Raw genomic sequence first — 17,132 nt, forward strand, 5'->3', positions numbered from 1 at the left:
AACATATGGTGTTTAAAAAATAGAAGCAATGTTTTTTTTACTAAAAATCATTTCGTAGTACCGAAGTAATATAATTATATTTCTTGTCCCTCCGGTCAGATGGGATTGGTCTGCATTTTCAGGTTGTTCCCACTCGGCCTAAGAAAATGATTCAGGCCGGTCTAGTATGACGAGGGAGGGGTGACCTACAGGGTCAAAATGCCAGCGTAGGCTATCTTCGTACTACCCGTCCTACCACATCCTCCTCGCGTCGCTCATTAACACCACCTTGCCATGCATGTTCCCTCCATGCTACTTAGCCGAGGTAGAGGCGAAGCCATCCGATAGCGATGACCCCTTCCCCACATTTCATTCCAACACGTGAATTCTGGTGGTATGGTGCTTCCCCTTAACTATGCTTCATATCTTATTTAGTTCCCTCCTGTCTCACCATGACGTGGCTAGATCAATCATTCCTCGTGCGATCAGAATTGAAAGTCGTCCATAATCGAGCATTTTGACATGGTCGGATTGCTATTGATATTATTCTAGGATCGTGATCGTAAAAACACTTGATATGAATGGTGTGAAATCACCATTTCTCTCTCTAGAATACACCCTGTGAGATGTATCATATTCATAGTACATATAATTGCTGCCAAGATGCATTATAACATGATCGCTGGCTCGAGACCCATTCAAGGGTTGGGTTTTCAGGATACAATACTTCAAATACAAATCTTACAAAAAGGCAGTTATATTATGGTATGTTGTACAAATCATTGATCTTTTGTTAATCTCTAAAAACATTAATTACACCAATGTATTTTATCATCCCGGGTTTGCAACGTAGATCATTGTCGCGCAAGAATTTGATGTTTGTCACTTTCACCATAGCAATGAAAGGGAAATAATGCAGGACAGGTACACTGCTCTTTGACCAGTTCGGCGACATCCAGATATTACCTTTTGGCGATTAGCTCATGTCTCAGTGTGCAAAATCCAGGGCATTTTGGCGATGATGTGTGTATGGCCCATATTATATAAATGCGGTGCAATATGAGACCTCAATCGAGCAACTAGGTAGTTTGGTAGTGTGTTCTTTGATTGAGCCAACTTGGCTCTTCTTATTGTTAACTAGCTTGCTTAGCAGTGCACACTACTTGGATTGCAACGTCAATGGAAAGGTTAAAAAGTGGGAGTTGATGATCTCACTTTGTACTACCAGAAAGTGTGTAGTGAAGTTGATGTTTTGCAGTCCCACTAGGACACTCACATAGCAAGGCCACAAGTGATGGTATCTGAAAAAGAGATGCTGTAAAAATTTGTAACTGTCCTGAGCACAGTCCAACTGACATAGCCCGGACGCCGCAAAGTGCTTCTTGCTCAGTAGTAGTACTGTCTTGGTTCGAAATACATGATTTGGACAGTGATGGCCTCGAATATACATCTTTTGCTCTTACTTTTCCTATGCACAATATGTTTTGTGTTAAATCTGAATGTTGTTTCCATCTTACTGTGAGTAATTTTAAAATACCTTAACAGACAAAATTACACAACTGTCACATTTTCTAAGACTAGCATGTTACTCACTCTGTAAACAATTAAGACGGTTTAGATCACTAATTTTAGTAATTATTTACGAAGGGAGTATTTTGAAACTGGATACTCCATCCGACTCCAAAAAGAAGTATATGTCCTTAGATAGGTCATCAATTGAGGGTGTGCGAGTATGTGCGTGTGGTGATGTCGCTGTATGTCTATTCTGTACGCGGTGTTCGTAAAAGGAATCTAGTTAACTTGCATAATAACACACGACCAAGTCAGTAGTCAAGGCATGTGCTTTTTATTTACATGATTTCCAGGTCTTCAAAAATTTCATAGTTCCCAAGGCATGCTGAGCTGCAGCCATGGAGTTAACGCCTGTGTCCAAGAGCGACGACGTAAGCAGAACAAAACAACAGCCCTAGGGGTTGAAATTCTTGACCCCTAACCGGTTTCTTAATCGACCAGAGCGGGGGTTAAAATTAAACCCGGCTGTCAATTTGCTTTTGTTCCCACCCGTCCGCGTTTTGTCATGCATGACGACGACGGTGCCTCCGATGCGCCTCCCTCACACCAATTGAAAATTGAAGATCATCCTCTGATGTTCTAAGGAGTATTTTGGTGGCATATACCAGTACTCTTGATGTCCTCGTCGCAATTAGGACATGCAACTTGTGGACGTCTAGCGGTTTGGCCCCAGCTGCGGACTGAGCTTCTCGACCTTTCTAGCTGGCCATCTTTTTTGTCCTGCACTCCTGGTCAGGTCTACCTAGCAGTGATATGGTTGACAAGGTCAAGCTTGCAACTGCACTTGGGAATTTCTTTTCATCAGAATGCCTTTTCAAGCTCTGTGAACAAAGGTCAGGTCTACCTGGTACTTTTTTTGAAGCAAGGTCTACCTGGTAGATATGGTTGACAAGGTCAGGCTTGCAACTGCACTGGGAGTTCCATGAGTTTTGGCCAGGAAATAGAGATCAGGAAATATATCATTGTGTCACATCAGAATGTCTTTTCGTGCTCTGTGACCCAAGATACGTGAGCTGATGTTTTAACGAGTAAATGACAGTGACTAGGTACAAAGGAAGGCGTGTCATGGAGCACTGTTCAACCTACCCGTGAAGAAGACAAATGGCGCACCACTGTTAGCCAATGGTTTACACGGACTGTTTGGCTTACAAAGTTAGCATTAGCATTAGGGGTCCTGCAGTACCTGCACATTTTATATGACAGAGGACAGGAGAGCCAAATGGCACAAGATTTGCGGAAGACAGATTACCAGAGTGCCACCTTTGTCTTCTCTCCAAGTGGCAACCAACCAATCACATAATTTGTTCTTTGGGGTCCAGCCAAGCAGTAGGATAATCGGTCATGGAGGAAGCATAATTGATCCACGACGAGGCAAGCTCTACTGGATCTTATATCAGTTAAGACAAAGCAGTAACGCATAATCTTGCCACCGTTCAGCCTTCTCGGCTCATCTGAATTGTTATTTTGGGTCATTTTGACGCCCTTGAGCCTCTCAAATTACCCAACAAAGATATGCTTGCATCAGTTGATATTGTACCACACATATATGATGAAAAAAGAAGGAACACTTGGCCGGTATGGTTTTGCTATGGCGGCAAGACATTTTCAGAACCAGTGTAGTGTGAATGTAGAATATGAGGCTGTCAACTAACCTCAGCGTATAACTGGGTAAAAGCACAATGTAGGCGTACATAGGAAACCACACCATTATCGGTTCCATACCGTAGCAGGCTTTAGTGTTTAGAGAAACTCAGCTTTGATGTTGAAGTAGCATAAGTATACTCAGAACGGCCAGATTTAAATGCACTTAAAAAGGACTGAAGGAGAAAAATTAACCTGGTCCTCCTGATCACATTGCTCCAAGTGGCAAACAATCTCATATGGGTTTACACCGACCACTACTTGACATGGGCTCCTGCTTTGACACGGGTTCTTGCTTGCCATATTAGCACTAGGGGTCCTGCAGCACCTACACATTTTATATGAACAAGATAAAAGGAGAGCCAAATGGCACAAGATAGATTACCAGAGTGCCACCTCTGTATTCTCTCTAAGTGGGCAACCAATCACACAATTTGTTCTTTGGGGTTCGGCTAAGCCGTAGAATAATCGGTCATGGTGGAAGCATAATTGATCCAAGACAAGGCAAACTCTACTAAATCTGATATCAGTTAAGACAAAGCAGTAACGCATAATCTTGCTACTTTGGGCCATTTTGACGACGGAGTACGATCAACTGATGCAAGCATATCTTTGTTGGGTACATCTGAGAGCCGTTGAGAGAAAAAATAACACCTGGAAACAGTACGGTTTTGTGTTGCCAAGACATTTTCAAAGCCAGTGTGAATGCAGAGTAGTATGAGCTTGTCAACTGACCTCAGCGTATAACTGGGTAATAACACAATATAGGTGTAGAACGCCGCACCATGATCGGTTCCACACCGTAGCAGGCTTTTGTGTTTAGAGAAACTCAGCCTTGACGTTGAAGTATCATATATATACTCAGAACGGCCATATTTAAATGCACTTAAGGACTGAAGGAGGAAAAACAGCTCCTCCTGATCACATTGCTCCATGTGGCAGAAAATCTCATATACTGAGTAAAATGGAGTAAAACAACATCCACGTAAACACATAGTTGGAAGAGAGAGTGGGTTGCATGGAACTTAAGATCTACAACTTGCGTGGTCGGTTCAAACAGTTTGCATTGCCAACACAAAGCGTAAGTAAGAATGGATTATTCATCTCTAAAAAAGCGTAAGTTAGAAGAGACAGTAAGTAGGTTGCATGGAACTTAAGATCTACAACTTGCATGGTCGATTCAAACAGTTTGCATTGCCAACCCAAAACTTAGGGGAAAATGCATTATTCATCTCCAAAAAACGAGCACCAAATCTGATACACTAAAATATGCACAGCAAAATCCAAGAAAAATGTACAACCACACAATAATACAAGAATTTATGTCCTAAAGAAAAATGTACAACATAATAATACAAGGATTCATGTCCTAAGTTCTGCTTTACCGTGTAAAAACACAACAAGAAGCACACCTGTACTGTTATGTACCTGATCATCAAAAGCCCAAAACCAAACAAAAATCTCACACCATGGGAGCCAGGATGCCACCTATGACTTGTCTGGATCTAAACAGAAGACAAGAGTGGTGCAGTACGTTCATCAGAGTTCAAAGACCGTTGGATAGGCTTCAGTGCCGGGTCACAGTACGCAGTTTCAAGACTGCTGAAGAACTCTGCCATCTCTGGTTTGCTTTGTTCTTGTATATCTTTATTTATCAATGACTGCATGAACAGAAGTGAAACATGAGGGTTTGTATCCCACAGAAATGATATCTAGAGATTCTGAATAAGAAAACAGTTGCTGCTGTTGCTAAGGTATATAGAATGGCCTCCTATGCATTTACAAAAGGAGAAGCTAAAAGAAAGGTACCTCAGTAGAGTATGCTTCGAAGATGGGGTAAAATCGGTTTCCACAGTATGCATGGAACAGAAGTGTGAGAATCGGTAGAGGCACCAGCAGACTTGAACCAAATGGAAATTCCTTTACTCCAAATATCCCGATCGAAATCAAATGCATCAGCACAAGAGAAAATATGGTTGCATTGTGCACAATGGGCCAAAATCTTCCACCGGTGTCATACTTGGGTGCATACACATTACAAAGCTGCACTTGTAGTAGCAAAGTTACAAACAGTAGATAGTTAAACTGATGAATGATAAAAGTAAAACATATGCAAATTGCGCTATCCAGTTTATAAAGCTGAAGCAAGTATATCACTACTTCTGACAAATTTATCCAGCAGCAAAGAACAAATTGCACATGGAACATATGTCTTCTACTTGGCAATTTTGACCCAGCAAAATTATCTCGTGGTGCAGTCACTCCTCAGAACAGGTGTAACCAGGACACCTGATATACTACTGTCAGCCTCCCAATATATGAAAGTATAGTTCAATCAACAACTCTATTTTCCATATTACATATTTAAGTTTGCATAGTTTCAAGGCATGTCCACGTTTATCAGAAAAGGTTCTAGTTAAATTCCACCACTAGATGGTCTAGTTCATCTTCCAGAAAGGAACACATTGGTTCTGTCCTAAATGTATTAAGAGAAAGGTAGGCTTGCATCATACGCCTTAGACCACAGCAATTTGATTTTATCCGCTCATAAATGGCGACAGCAATGAATCAATCATTGCAACACTGGCGGCCAAATCCAAGAAATATCTATCCAAAGTTCCTCAAAACGGTAGTTCACTACCGAAATTTTGGGAAGACCTAGATATTGATGTCCCCATTTCAACCTCCATGCACAAAGAGATCATGCTACGATGTGTAGCAGCAAAACAGGAAGCTAAAAGGGGCGATTAATAATCTGCAGCGTTTTCACCTGATTACGAAATATGAAGTAGCCAAGGCAGAAGTAAGTCAACACAAATGGGAGGATAAGTGGAGCTACAATGGAGTACGTGAGCCCGAGAAGTCCAAACAAGAGAATCCGAGGAATTTCACTATGATAGTGCATCGATGGAGCTTCTGAGTCTTCCCTCTTGCAACACTTTGCGCAGCTCCCCCACAAGTGATACAGAAGAGCAGAAGTTTGAGTGAGTTCTGATGTTATACTTGTCCATGAAGTCACCACATATGCAATAAAGAAAGATGCCTGCAGAATCATCATGAAACCAATTATTGTTTAGCAACACACGTGCTCCGGCATGGACTAATACCATATGCCACAAGTGAAAATTGTGCAAGAAGGTATATATTGAAGTGGATAAGTAGGCCACAGCAAGAAGGATATCGACAAAACAAAGAACGTTGACGAAGGCTAAGGTTTGGAAGCCTGTTATTAAAGCTATAACGAAAAAACGAAGTACAGAACTGTATCCATGTAACTGTATAAGTATATTATCCATGTCAACAGAAAGGTTATTGTCCATGTTCTATGAAGCTTGGAGGGGAGAGCACGATCTCAGAAGCAACTCGTGGTAACTTCCTCGTAGTATACACCAAACTGAACTTGTCATGCTGACGACAATCAAAAAACACATGCCCTACCTGTGCAGGTACAACAACCGCAAGCCGTTCAGGTATTTCTTTTGGATCAAGGAATATGTTAAGTTGATTTAAGACTGAGCCAGTAAGAACATTTGCAAAGAACACAGTCCATATTGTAAACCGAAGCATTTTGTTGCAAGCACTTCTCTCAATCCCACTGACAGACACAAATCCTTGCATGGTCGAAAATAGCTTCATTATTGAGGGCACATAAGAGGAAAGGAAGTGAAGAATGACACTGGGAAGATACCCAGTAACCAATTGACTGACAATGGCTCTGGAAAGATCAAAGAAGGCAAAAGTCAGGTTTTTAGCCATTCTGATGTGCCATACATTAGATAAATATAAAACCAACATAATAAGAATGGCTAGCACCAGTATCACTAATTCAGCATCTGAGCATATATGCTGACTAGGCCCTTTCCAGATAATAAAATAAAGAACCAATGAGAGAAACATATATGATTATAATCTATGAAACGAAACTAACATTTCCAGTATGTTCCTCAGGAAAGGCAGCCATGCCTCAAGTTGATCCATATAAGTGAGCCCTTGAATAAATCCCACAACTAGAAGAAACACGATTATCAGGAGAACTGAAGCTACAAATACTACAAATTTGGATATCCACCGTTCCATGAATGATGTAGAAAAGGAAGGCCAATAAACATCATGAGGATCAGGAGCATGCTCAGTTTGCCACTCAGTTGGATTGTCTGACTGCCTTATGTAAATTGCATTCGCTGAAGCATATCGAGATTTGAATGAAACAAAAGCAGCGGGAATCTCCTGAAGAGTTATGAAACATTAAGTATAGATAAGAGAATATCAATATGTTTGCACTTCATTTGTCAGAACAAAAGGACAACTAGGAAGATAAACTAATGAATACATCATAGTTAACTTAGCCAAGACCAAAGAAAAAACAGACATACATACCCGTCTCCGAGTAGCATCTGATTGTTCCATTCTAACATTTTCCTCTAGATCTTCCAGTCTTTTCTGATATTTCCCAGGATTATTTCTTCCAAATAGTCCAAGAAACTTTTTTGGAGAGTTGTCAGTAGAAGGTCGATGTGGTACATATTTTAGGTTCTTTAGCTTTCTCCACATAATTTCGGTCTCATTCTGGATAGAAATCAAACAGGCAATCAGAAGAAGTGAAATAGGACACTGTATTCAACAAGCTAGAATGCAGTGTTCCTTACGAAGTTCGGGAGAGCAACAAACCAGTGGGCCATTACTATCAAATACATCTAGGAGAGATGAGTAAAGTTTTTTTCACAACAACAACAGCAACAACAAAGCCTTTAGTCCCAGGCAAATTTTAACATGCTCCCTCTTACCCCTTCTTTTTACATGTGAGGTAAGAAGGTAAGACTGAATCAGACCACTAATTAATGAGATCAACGGCTCAGATCTATTATATACTCTTACCTCTCATGTGAAAAGAGGGGGTAAAAGGGAGCATGCTAAAACTGCTCGTAGTCCCAAACAAGTTGGGGTAGGCTAGAGGTGAAACCCATAAGATCTCGCGACTAACTCATGGTTCTGGCACATGGATAGCAAACTTCCACGCACCCCTGTCCATGGCTAGTTCTTTGGTGATACTCCAGTCCATCAGATCTCTCTTTACGGACTCCTCCCATGTCAAGTTCAGTCTACCCCGACCTCTGTTAAAATTATCAGCACGCTTAAGCCGTCTGCTATGCACTGGAGCTTCTAGAGTCCTGCGCTGAATATGCCCAAACCATTCCAGACGATGTTGGGCAAGCTTCTCTTCAATCGGTGCTACCCCAACTCTATCTCATATATCATCATTCCAGACTCGGTCCTTCCTCGTGTGGCCACACATGACACATCCATCTCAACATGTGCATCTCCACCACACCTAACTGTTGAACATGTTGCCTTTTAGTCGGCCAACACTCAGCGCCATACAACACTGCTGGTCGAATCACCATCCTATAGAACTTGCCTTTTAGCTTTTGTGGCACTCTCTTGTCACAGGGAATACCAGAAGCTTGGCGCCACTTCATCCATCCTGCTTTGATTCGATGGCTCACATCTTCATCAATATCCCCATCCTCCTGCAGCATTGACCCTAAATATCGAAAAGTGTCCTTCTAAGGCACCATCTGCCCATCAAGGCTAACCTCCTCCTCGTGCCTAGCAACACTGAAACCGCACCTTATGTACTCGGTTTTAGCAGTCCAAAACCTTTTGATTCCAAGGTTTGTCTCCAAAGCTCTAACTTCCTATTGACTGTTGTCCGACTATCATCGGCTAGCACCACATCATCCACAAAGAGCATACACCATGGGATATCTCCTTGTATATCCCCTGTTACCTCATCCATCACCAAAGCAAAAAAGATAAGAGCTCAAAGCTGGCCCTTGGTGCAGTCCTATTTTAATCAAGAAGTCATCAATGTCGCCATCACTTGTTTGAACACTTGTCACAACATTATTGTACATGTCCTTGATGAGGGTAATGTACTTTGCTAGGACTTTGTGTTTCTCCAAGGCCCACCACATCATGACCTTTCATGGTATCTTATCATAGGCCCTCTTCAAGTCAATGAACACCAGGTCCTTCTTTTGCTCCCCGTATCTCTCCATAAGTTGTTGTGCCAAGAAAATGGCTTCCATGGTCGACCTCCCAAGCATGAAACCAAACTGATTGTTGGTCCCGCTTGTCATTCTTTTTAGGCGGTGCTCAATGACTCTTCCATAGCTTCATTGTATGGCTCATCATCTTAATTCCACGGGAATTAGTACAACTCTGAACATCCCCCTTGTTCTTGAAGATTGGTACTAATATACTCTGTCTCTGTTCGGTACTAATATACTCCGTCTCCATTCTCCTAGCATCTTGTTTGCCTGAAAAATGAGGTTGAAAAGCTTGGTTAGCCATACTATCGTTATGTCCCCGAGGCCTCTCCACACCTCAATGGGGATACAATCAGGGCCCATCGCCTTGCCTCCTTTCATCCTTTATAAAGCCTCCTTGACCTCAGACTCCTGGATTCGCCGCACAAAACGCCAGCTGGTATCATCAAAGGAGTCGTCCAGTTCAATGGTAGAGCTCTCATTCTCCCCATTGAACAGCTTGTCGAAGTACTCCCACCATCTATGCTTAATCTCCTCGTCCTTCACCATGAGTTGGTCTGCTCCATCCTTGATGCATTTGACTTGGTCAACAGCCCTCGTCTTCCTCTCTCGGATCTTGGCCATCTTATAGATGTCCCTTTCGCCTTCCTTCGTGCCTAACCATTGGTAGAGGTCCTCATATGCCCGATCCCTTGCTTCACTCACAGCTCGCCTTGCGGCCTTCTTTGCCATCTTGTACTTCTCTATGTTGTTTGCAATCCTATCCAGATATGGGCATCTGAAACAATCTTTCTTCTCCTTAATAGCCTTCTGGACATCATCATTCCACCACCGGGTATCTTTAGTTTCGCTTCTACTTCCCCTGGAAACTCCAAACTCCTCTGAGGCCACCTTACGAATGCAAGTCGCCATCTTCATCCACATATTGTCTGCATCCCCTCCTTCCTCCCAAGGGCCCTCCTTAATGACCCTCTCCTTGAACGCCTGAGCTACCTCCCCCTTGAGCTTCCACCACTTCATTCTAGCGACTTTTGCATGGTTATCCCGCTGGACACGAATACAAAAGCGGAAGTTAGCAACCACAAGCTTATGCTAAGGGACAACACTCTCTCCGGGCATCACCTTACAATCTCAGCACGCACGCCTGTCTTCTCTTCTCGAGGATGAAATTCAATCTAGCTAAAGTGTTGACCACTACAAAAAGTCGCTAGATGTGATTCTCCCTTTTTAAAGAGGGTGTTAGCTACGATCATATCGTAGGCTAGAGCAAAGCTTAAGACATCTTCTCCTTCTTGATTCCCGATGCCATAGCCAAAGCCCCAATGCACCCCTTCAAAACCTGTGTTAGATGTACCCACGTGGCCATTGAGGTCTCCTTTTATGAAGAGCTTCTACAATCGATACACTCCTAACCATGTCCTCCAGGCCTTCCCAGAACTCCTCTTGGTGTTCTCATTGTGGCCTACTTACGGGGCATACGCGCTGATAACATTGAGAACCAAGTCCCCAACTACCAGCTTGACCAGGATAATCCGGTCCCCACGTCTCTTGACGTCTACCACTCTTTGATCAAGATGCTTATGCCATTTCTGTTTGCAGCCTTTCCCGTGTACCACAGCTTGAAGCCGGTACCCTCCACCTCCTTCGGCTTCTGTCCCCTCCATTTGGTTTCTTGGACGCAAAGGATATCAACACTTCTCCTCACCATTGCATCAACTAGCTCCTGAAGCTTACCTGTCAGGGACCCTATGTTCTAGCTACCTAAAAGGATCCTCCTAGGCTCGGGTAGCTTCCTTACCCTTCGCACTCGTCGAGTCAAACACGAAGACCCTTGCTCATTTTTCACTACACCCGGGCGTCGATGTAGCGCGCCACTAAGGATGCGACGACCCGATCCTCACTCACTAAGAAGGTTACAAGTATGAGGATAAGCATCCAGTTGGCATGCTTATATAAAAAATCAGTACCTAGTTAATTACTACATGTATATGTGAAATCGTCGACCCAGAACAGTTCACTGGACAGACATGGCATCCAATATATTGCTTTGAGAATAAATGCATACAAATATCTATTAACAAATTGATTGTCAAAAAATAATGCTATACTGCTATATGTAGAGTAAGAATGCTACGTGGTAAGCTTATAAAATTTTGCCGTCCATGAAAGTTGACCTATGCAAATATTGCATACTGAGTGCATCAAGATCACGTTGTAAAAAATATACAAATTAATACATATTGAGTTGATGAAGTTAAAATCTCTACTCCTATAGAAGACTCAGTTGGTGATGATGGTGTGTCTGCCATCCGTCGTTTCTGACCATTAGATCTACATCTAACGGCTGTGAGGTAAGTTGTGGCATTTTTGCAACAATAGCCCACTTCTCTGCTCCAATTTGCAGAAAACCCCTTACTATCTTGAAAGCAACCACATCCCTCTCTCACCTCATCAAAACAGCCTGAGAAATATATTTTGAGTGAAACGTAATATTTTTCAGTGGTATATGTATATCAAAACAAGAGTGTTTTCTTTCAAGTTTGTGAACAAGTACTATTCTACTTTGGATCCATTGCAATGCACGGGCACATTGCTAATAAATTCAACGAAACAAGGTTGCTCATCACTGGAATGAAATGCATGTCTTGCAAACCTCATGCTAGTATTTTTCATACAACTATATTCCCCAGCAACCCTTATGTCATTTAACAAGTCGATAGACAGCCCATATAAACGTTGTATTAGGATCATTGATGATTCATGGACATCTGTTCATAATTATGCAATACAAAACGTATCCAAATGAACTGTATCTTACAAGAAGGCGGCGGAGTTTGCCAGTTTGATGAACAACAGTATGTGACAAGTAGGTGGATGAATGATACTCTTTGAAGAACTTATCAACAGCATCACTCACAGAACCACCATCAGTTATAGGGATAGCTCGAACCAGAACTGTGAAATACTGAGGTAGTGGCTTTGATGTCATAAAATACTCGAGCCTCTTGTCAGAAATATATCTGTACTCCTGCAAAGACAAAACACAAAGTATTGCTTAAAAGGAAAACTGAAACCAGTCAAACATCAATTTTTTTTACAAATAAAGTACGTAATAAATAGATGCCAGATCCAACGAGCAAGTATTCATTATAAAAGGATAATGCGTTCTGTTCAACTGATACTCTGATACACAAGGAATCATGTTACAAATGTAGAAAGAAAATGCAAATGAAAAATTCAACTAAAAGTAGAATAAACATTAAATTACTTACATAATACAGCAGGTAGCATGCGACTCCAGTTATGATGTACACAGCAGAGAAGTGAAGCCATAATCTGCAAGCCACGTTACCACGTGTAATAAGCATGACTTAGAGCTCAGAAAAAGGAAGATAATTTCCAATAGAAGCATCTAATTAGACTCCAACGAAATGTTTTGCATAAGCAAGAAGCCCTGGAGAATGCCACGACGTGAAGCCCCCGTGACTAGAGTGGCTAGAGCTGTTCCACACCATCCTAATCAAATTCTATGTACTGAATACTTAACAGCGTTTTTTAACAGAGATGCAGCATCATCTATTAATCTACAGTTCTACATGTTATAAAACAACATAACTGATATGAATAGCTGTAGATATCAGAATTCTTGAAAAGAATTCTGGAATAGCTGTAGATATCAGAATTCTGGAATAGCTACCTAATTTTGATTACACTAGCCATTTAATAGTATGTGTAAAACACAAAACAATTATATCACATGCCAAAGCGCATGGAGATTGGCCATCAGGTTCATCAACACTAGACAAGCACTCAGAAAAATGCAACTCCTTATATGCACTCCATGAAATAAAAAACAGCAGCATGATGAGAATTAACCTGCTGTAATACCAAACCTGAACGGCACAAACAGTATTATTAGTTACAAAAGTAAACTACTCTAGAATTATATATCACGGAGCTAACTGACCAGTTAAATTTACCTTCAGACACTAACCATGACATGTAGAACTCCCAAAATAAGTGCACCAAAATTATAAAAGATTAGGGGTTAAAATATCTCACTTATTGGACCCGTCCTGGACATTGGAGATGCTCAAGACATCGACGGACTTGCTGGGCAGGTCGGTGAAGTCGATCAGCCGCAGCTGGTCCCCCATGAAGTTTATCGGCATGAGCACGCCGACGCCCACCACAGCGACTACGGCGAAAAGCCTGATGCTGCAGCATCCCATAGCCCCACAGCACCCTCGAATTCAGTAACAAGGCGAAGGAAACGAAGAAACACAGCGAGAGGGGATGGGGGTTTGGGAGCGGGACCTGAAGACGAAAATGCGGACGAAGACGACGCCGTCGAGCCCCGCGGCGGCATGGATGTCGTCCTCGGAGCGGCGCCACGCGGCGGCGAGCCAGGACTCGAGCGGCGCGTAGGGGCGGCGGGGGGCGTACACGGAGACGAACGGCGGGCGGCGGCGGAGGAGCGAGTAGGCGGAGACGAGCAGCACGGTCAGGCCCAGGTTGACGCCCACCGCCGTCGCGAGCGCCGACACGATCATCTCGCCGGCGAGTCACTGAGCCTTCTCCCGAGGGCTAGAATCTTCCGCTGCGAGATGGGGCCCAGCGGTCAGTCCAGTTCAAAATCATCTGCTACTAGTAGTACGCTGTTACCATTATCACACGAAGACTTGTAACTAGAGGTTGGAGGTTGTTGACGATTAAGTCCGTGGTGCCCGTGATGTCGGCGGGCCACGTGGCACCGGAGCGTGACGCGATGGTCGGCATGGGTCTATCCGGAAGGGGGGCATGTGGCACCTGCATTGTTTAGAATGCACATTCCTGCCGATACGTGTTCGTTCCTTCCCCGGTTAACGCGTAATTGAAAACACACAAATAGAAAAGAACACCAAAGTAAGAAATGGTATGACTAAAAACAAATGCGCGCTTCGTCGCACCGTTATGACAAGTATATTTTTCATCGGTCGGTTCGTAGGTAAGTCTAGATTTAGTCCTTAATTTTAAAACCGGACAACTTGCATTCTTAACTTTTAAAATCGGACAAGTTAGTTCCTTGTTTCAATAGTTTCGGTATCACTGCCGACTCAGCATGGTTTTAACCGGTCTTCGTCCACATGGCAGTATTTCTCTCTCCCACCTTCTTTCTTCTCACTTTGGCTTATTGGGGCGTTTCATCGAACAAGTTGCATGCACTGGGTGTGTTGTCCATGGCAAATCCACACGAGTCCCTTTAGCCAGCCACGATGCCTCTGCTCTACCTTGCTAGCAACCTCGAGCTTGCTGCACCTCACTAGACATCGCAATCCCATTCTACCTCGCCAGACACCATGGCCCACGGCCACTCCCGCTTCATGACGTGGATGAAGGAAAGCGGGTGGCGTCACCATGGTGGCCGCGGAAGATGAAGGCAAGCCACGCTGGCGGTGTCGCTACCTCATGCTCGTCCTCGATCTCCTCTTCTCTATTGCCTGGGAGAACATGATCTGTCGAGTGCGTGCGCGAGGGAGCCCAGTCTACGACCGGCGCACGAGGAGAAGCTCAAGAGCGCGTCGGGCATCTCCATCTGGTGCTCAGCACCACGAGCATGCTGGGCGGGGTGGCAGCACTCCTGTACAGCGACAATGGAACACATTTACACCATGTACACAGCCAAAAAAGGGACGAGGCAGCGTCGCCCATGAACACCATGTACGCTCTCATAAAGCGTCCTAAGACGCTAGGGGTAAAAACTAATGACACGTTTGGTTGCTCGCATTTGGGCCAACCAGACCCGTGCAGGACGAAAATAAGCTGTTTGGTTGCCTAGGCTGCACCCACGTCTCGGAATATAAAGCAGTCTCGAGCCAGGGCCGCAAGCTAATGCCGAATCGACAGTTTCTCCGCAGCCAGGCTAAGCGCGGCAACGCGTGGCTCTTCGCTGCATGCCTCGGGGAGCGCGGGAGACGGATGGGAAGGCTCATAACTCCCCCTTCTCTTGTCTCACCGCCCACTCCCTTTCACACCACGCTTCATCACTCTTCTCTCACCACCCGTTGCTCTCCTCTCCTCTCCTCCGATGAGTTGCCCGCTACTGCATCGTCCAATGACCCCCATCAGCGGCGGCAACAACCGCATCCACGAGCAGTGGGTTGCCGGGTTGGCAAACTCCGGGGTCGGTCTCATGCGGGCTCTGCGCGTACCGTTGATACATCTTCATCGTATCTACTTTTCCAAACTCTGTTGCCCTTGTTTTGGACTCTAATTTGCATGATTTGAATGGAACTAACCCGGTCTGACGCTATTTTCAGCAGAACTGCCATGTTGTTATTTTTGTGCAGAAATAAAAGTTCTCGGAATGGCCTGAAACTTCACGGAGATAACTTTTGGAATAAATAAAAAATATTGGCAAAAGAATCAACCGAAGGGGACCCACACCCTATCCACAAGGGTGGGGGCGCGCCCCTCTGTCATGTGGGCCCCCTGGACCTCCACCGACCTCAACTCCAACTCCATGTATTCACGTTCGGGGAGAAAACATCAGAGAGAAGGATTCATCGCATTTTATGATACGGAGCCACCGCCAAGCCCTGTTCTTCCTCTGGAGGGCAGATCTGGAGTCCGTTCGGGGCTTCGTAGAGGGGAATCCGTCTCCATCGCATCATCAACCATCCTCCATTACCAATTTTATGATGATCACCGCCGTGCGTGAGTAATTCCATCGTAGGCTTGCTGGACGGTGATGGGTTGGATGAGATTTACCATGTAATCGAGTTGGTTTTGTTAAGGTTTGATCCCTAGTATCCATTATGTTCTAAGATTGATGTTGCTATGACTTTGCCATGCTTAATGCTTGTCACTAGGGCATGAGTGCCATGATTTCAGATCTGAACCTATTATGTTTCCATGAATATATGTGTGTTCTTGATCCTATCTTGCAAGCTATAGTCACCTACTACGTGTTATGATCCGGCAACCCCGGAGTGACAATAGTCGGGACACTTCCCGATGAATAGTTTGAGGAGTTCATGTATTCACTAAGTGCTAATGCTTTGGTCCAGTACTCTATTAAAAGGAGGCCTTAATATCCCTTAGTTTCCATTAGGACCCCGCTACCACGGGAGGGTAGGATAAAAGATGTCATGCAAGTTCTTTTCCATAAGCACGTATGACTATATTCGGAATACATGCCTACATTATATTGATGAATTGGAGCTAGTTCTGTGTCACCCTATGTTATAACTGTTGCATGATGATGCCATCCGACATAATTATCCATCATTGATCCATTGCCTACGAGCTCGTTTCATATTGATCTTTGCTACATTACTTTTCCGTTGCCACTGTTACGATTGCTACAAAACTGCTACTATTACTTTTGCCACCATTACCGTTACTTCCATACTACTTTGCTACTAAATACTTTCCTGCAGATATTAAGTCTTTCAGGTGTGCTTGAATTGACAACTCAACTGCTAATACTTGAGAATATTCTTTGGCTCCCCTTGTGTCGAATCAATAAATTTCGGTTGAATACTCTACCCTTGAAAACTGTTGCGATCCCCTATATTTGTGGGTTATCAAGACATTTTTCTGGCGTCGTTGCCGGGGATCATAGCTTTATTCTCTGAGTCACTTGGGATTTATATCTATTGAACACTATGAGGAATCTGAAAGATGAAAGAACCAAGATTTTTCTCTCAACTACGAGGGGGGGGGGGGTAAGGAACTGCCATCTAGCTCTGCACTTAATTCACCTTCTGTTTTGGGTAAACTTGCGACACCTACACCTGCTATTGATTATGATATGTTGCATGTTATTGTTGATGCCACTTCTGCTATGCATAATGCTTATGATGATACTACTTCTCTGCTTGATAATATTGTGCCACTAGGTGAATT

The 17,132-nt window shown here is 43.6% G+C and overlaps 1 protein-coding gene across 1 annotated transcript; it reads right to left on the minus strand.

Moving 5' to 3' along the window:
• Positions 1 to 4,431: 4,431 nt before the first annotated feature.
• On the minus strand, positions 4,432 to 13,895 carry LOC119307631 (CSC1-like protein HYP1). Its single transcript, XM_037583702.1, has 10 exons — positions 13,560 to 13,895; positions 13,305 to 13,460; positions 12,515 to 12,578; positions 12,061 to 12,270; positions 7,570 to 7,758; positions 7,121 to 7,419; positions 6,631 to 6,907; positions 5,963 to 6,235; positions 5,002 to 5,235; positions 4,432 to 4,853 (listed from the first exon to the last, which is right to left on the minus strand). Exons 1-10 carry the CDS (start codon positions 13,793 to 13,795, stop codon positions 4,698 to 4,700), a joined length of 2,094 nt encoding a protein of 697 aa, XP_037439599.1. The 5' UTR covers positions 13,796 to 13,895; the 3' UTR covers positions 4,432 to 4,697.
• Between the last annotated feature and the right edge of the window lie 3,237 nt (positions 13,896 to 17,132).

The sequence above is a fragment of the Triticum dicoccoides genome, chromosome 5B (genome assembly GCF_002162155.2).
Source record: "Triticum dicoccoides isolate Atlit2015 ecotype Zavitan chromosome 5B, WEW_v2.0, whole genome shotgun sequence".
NCBI classification, from domain to species: Eukaryota; Viridiplantae; Streptophyta; class Magnoliopsida; order Poales; family Poaceae; genus Triticum; species Triticum dicoccoides.

Bases quoted from the DNA above. Each gene is read 5' to 3' on its own strand.
- LOC119307631 (XM_037583702.1), bottom strand. From the start codon at position 13,795: ATGATCGTGTCGGCGCTCGCGACGGCGGTGGGCGTCAACCTGGGCCTG. The intron at 12,271-12,514 runs GTAAGTAATTTA...TTGTCTTTGCAG, and splicing joins CATGCTACCTGCTGTATTAT to GAGTACAGATATATTTCTGA. The intron at 7,420-7,569 runs GTATGTATGTCT...ATAACTCTTCAG, and splicing joins CAGATGCTACTCGGAGACGG to GAGATTCCCGCTGCTTTTGT.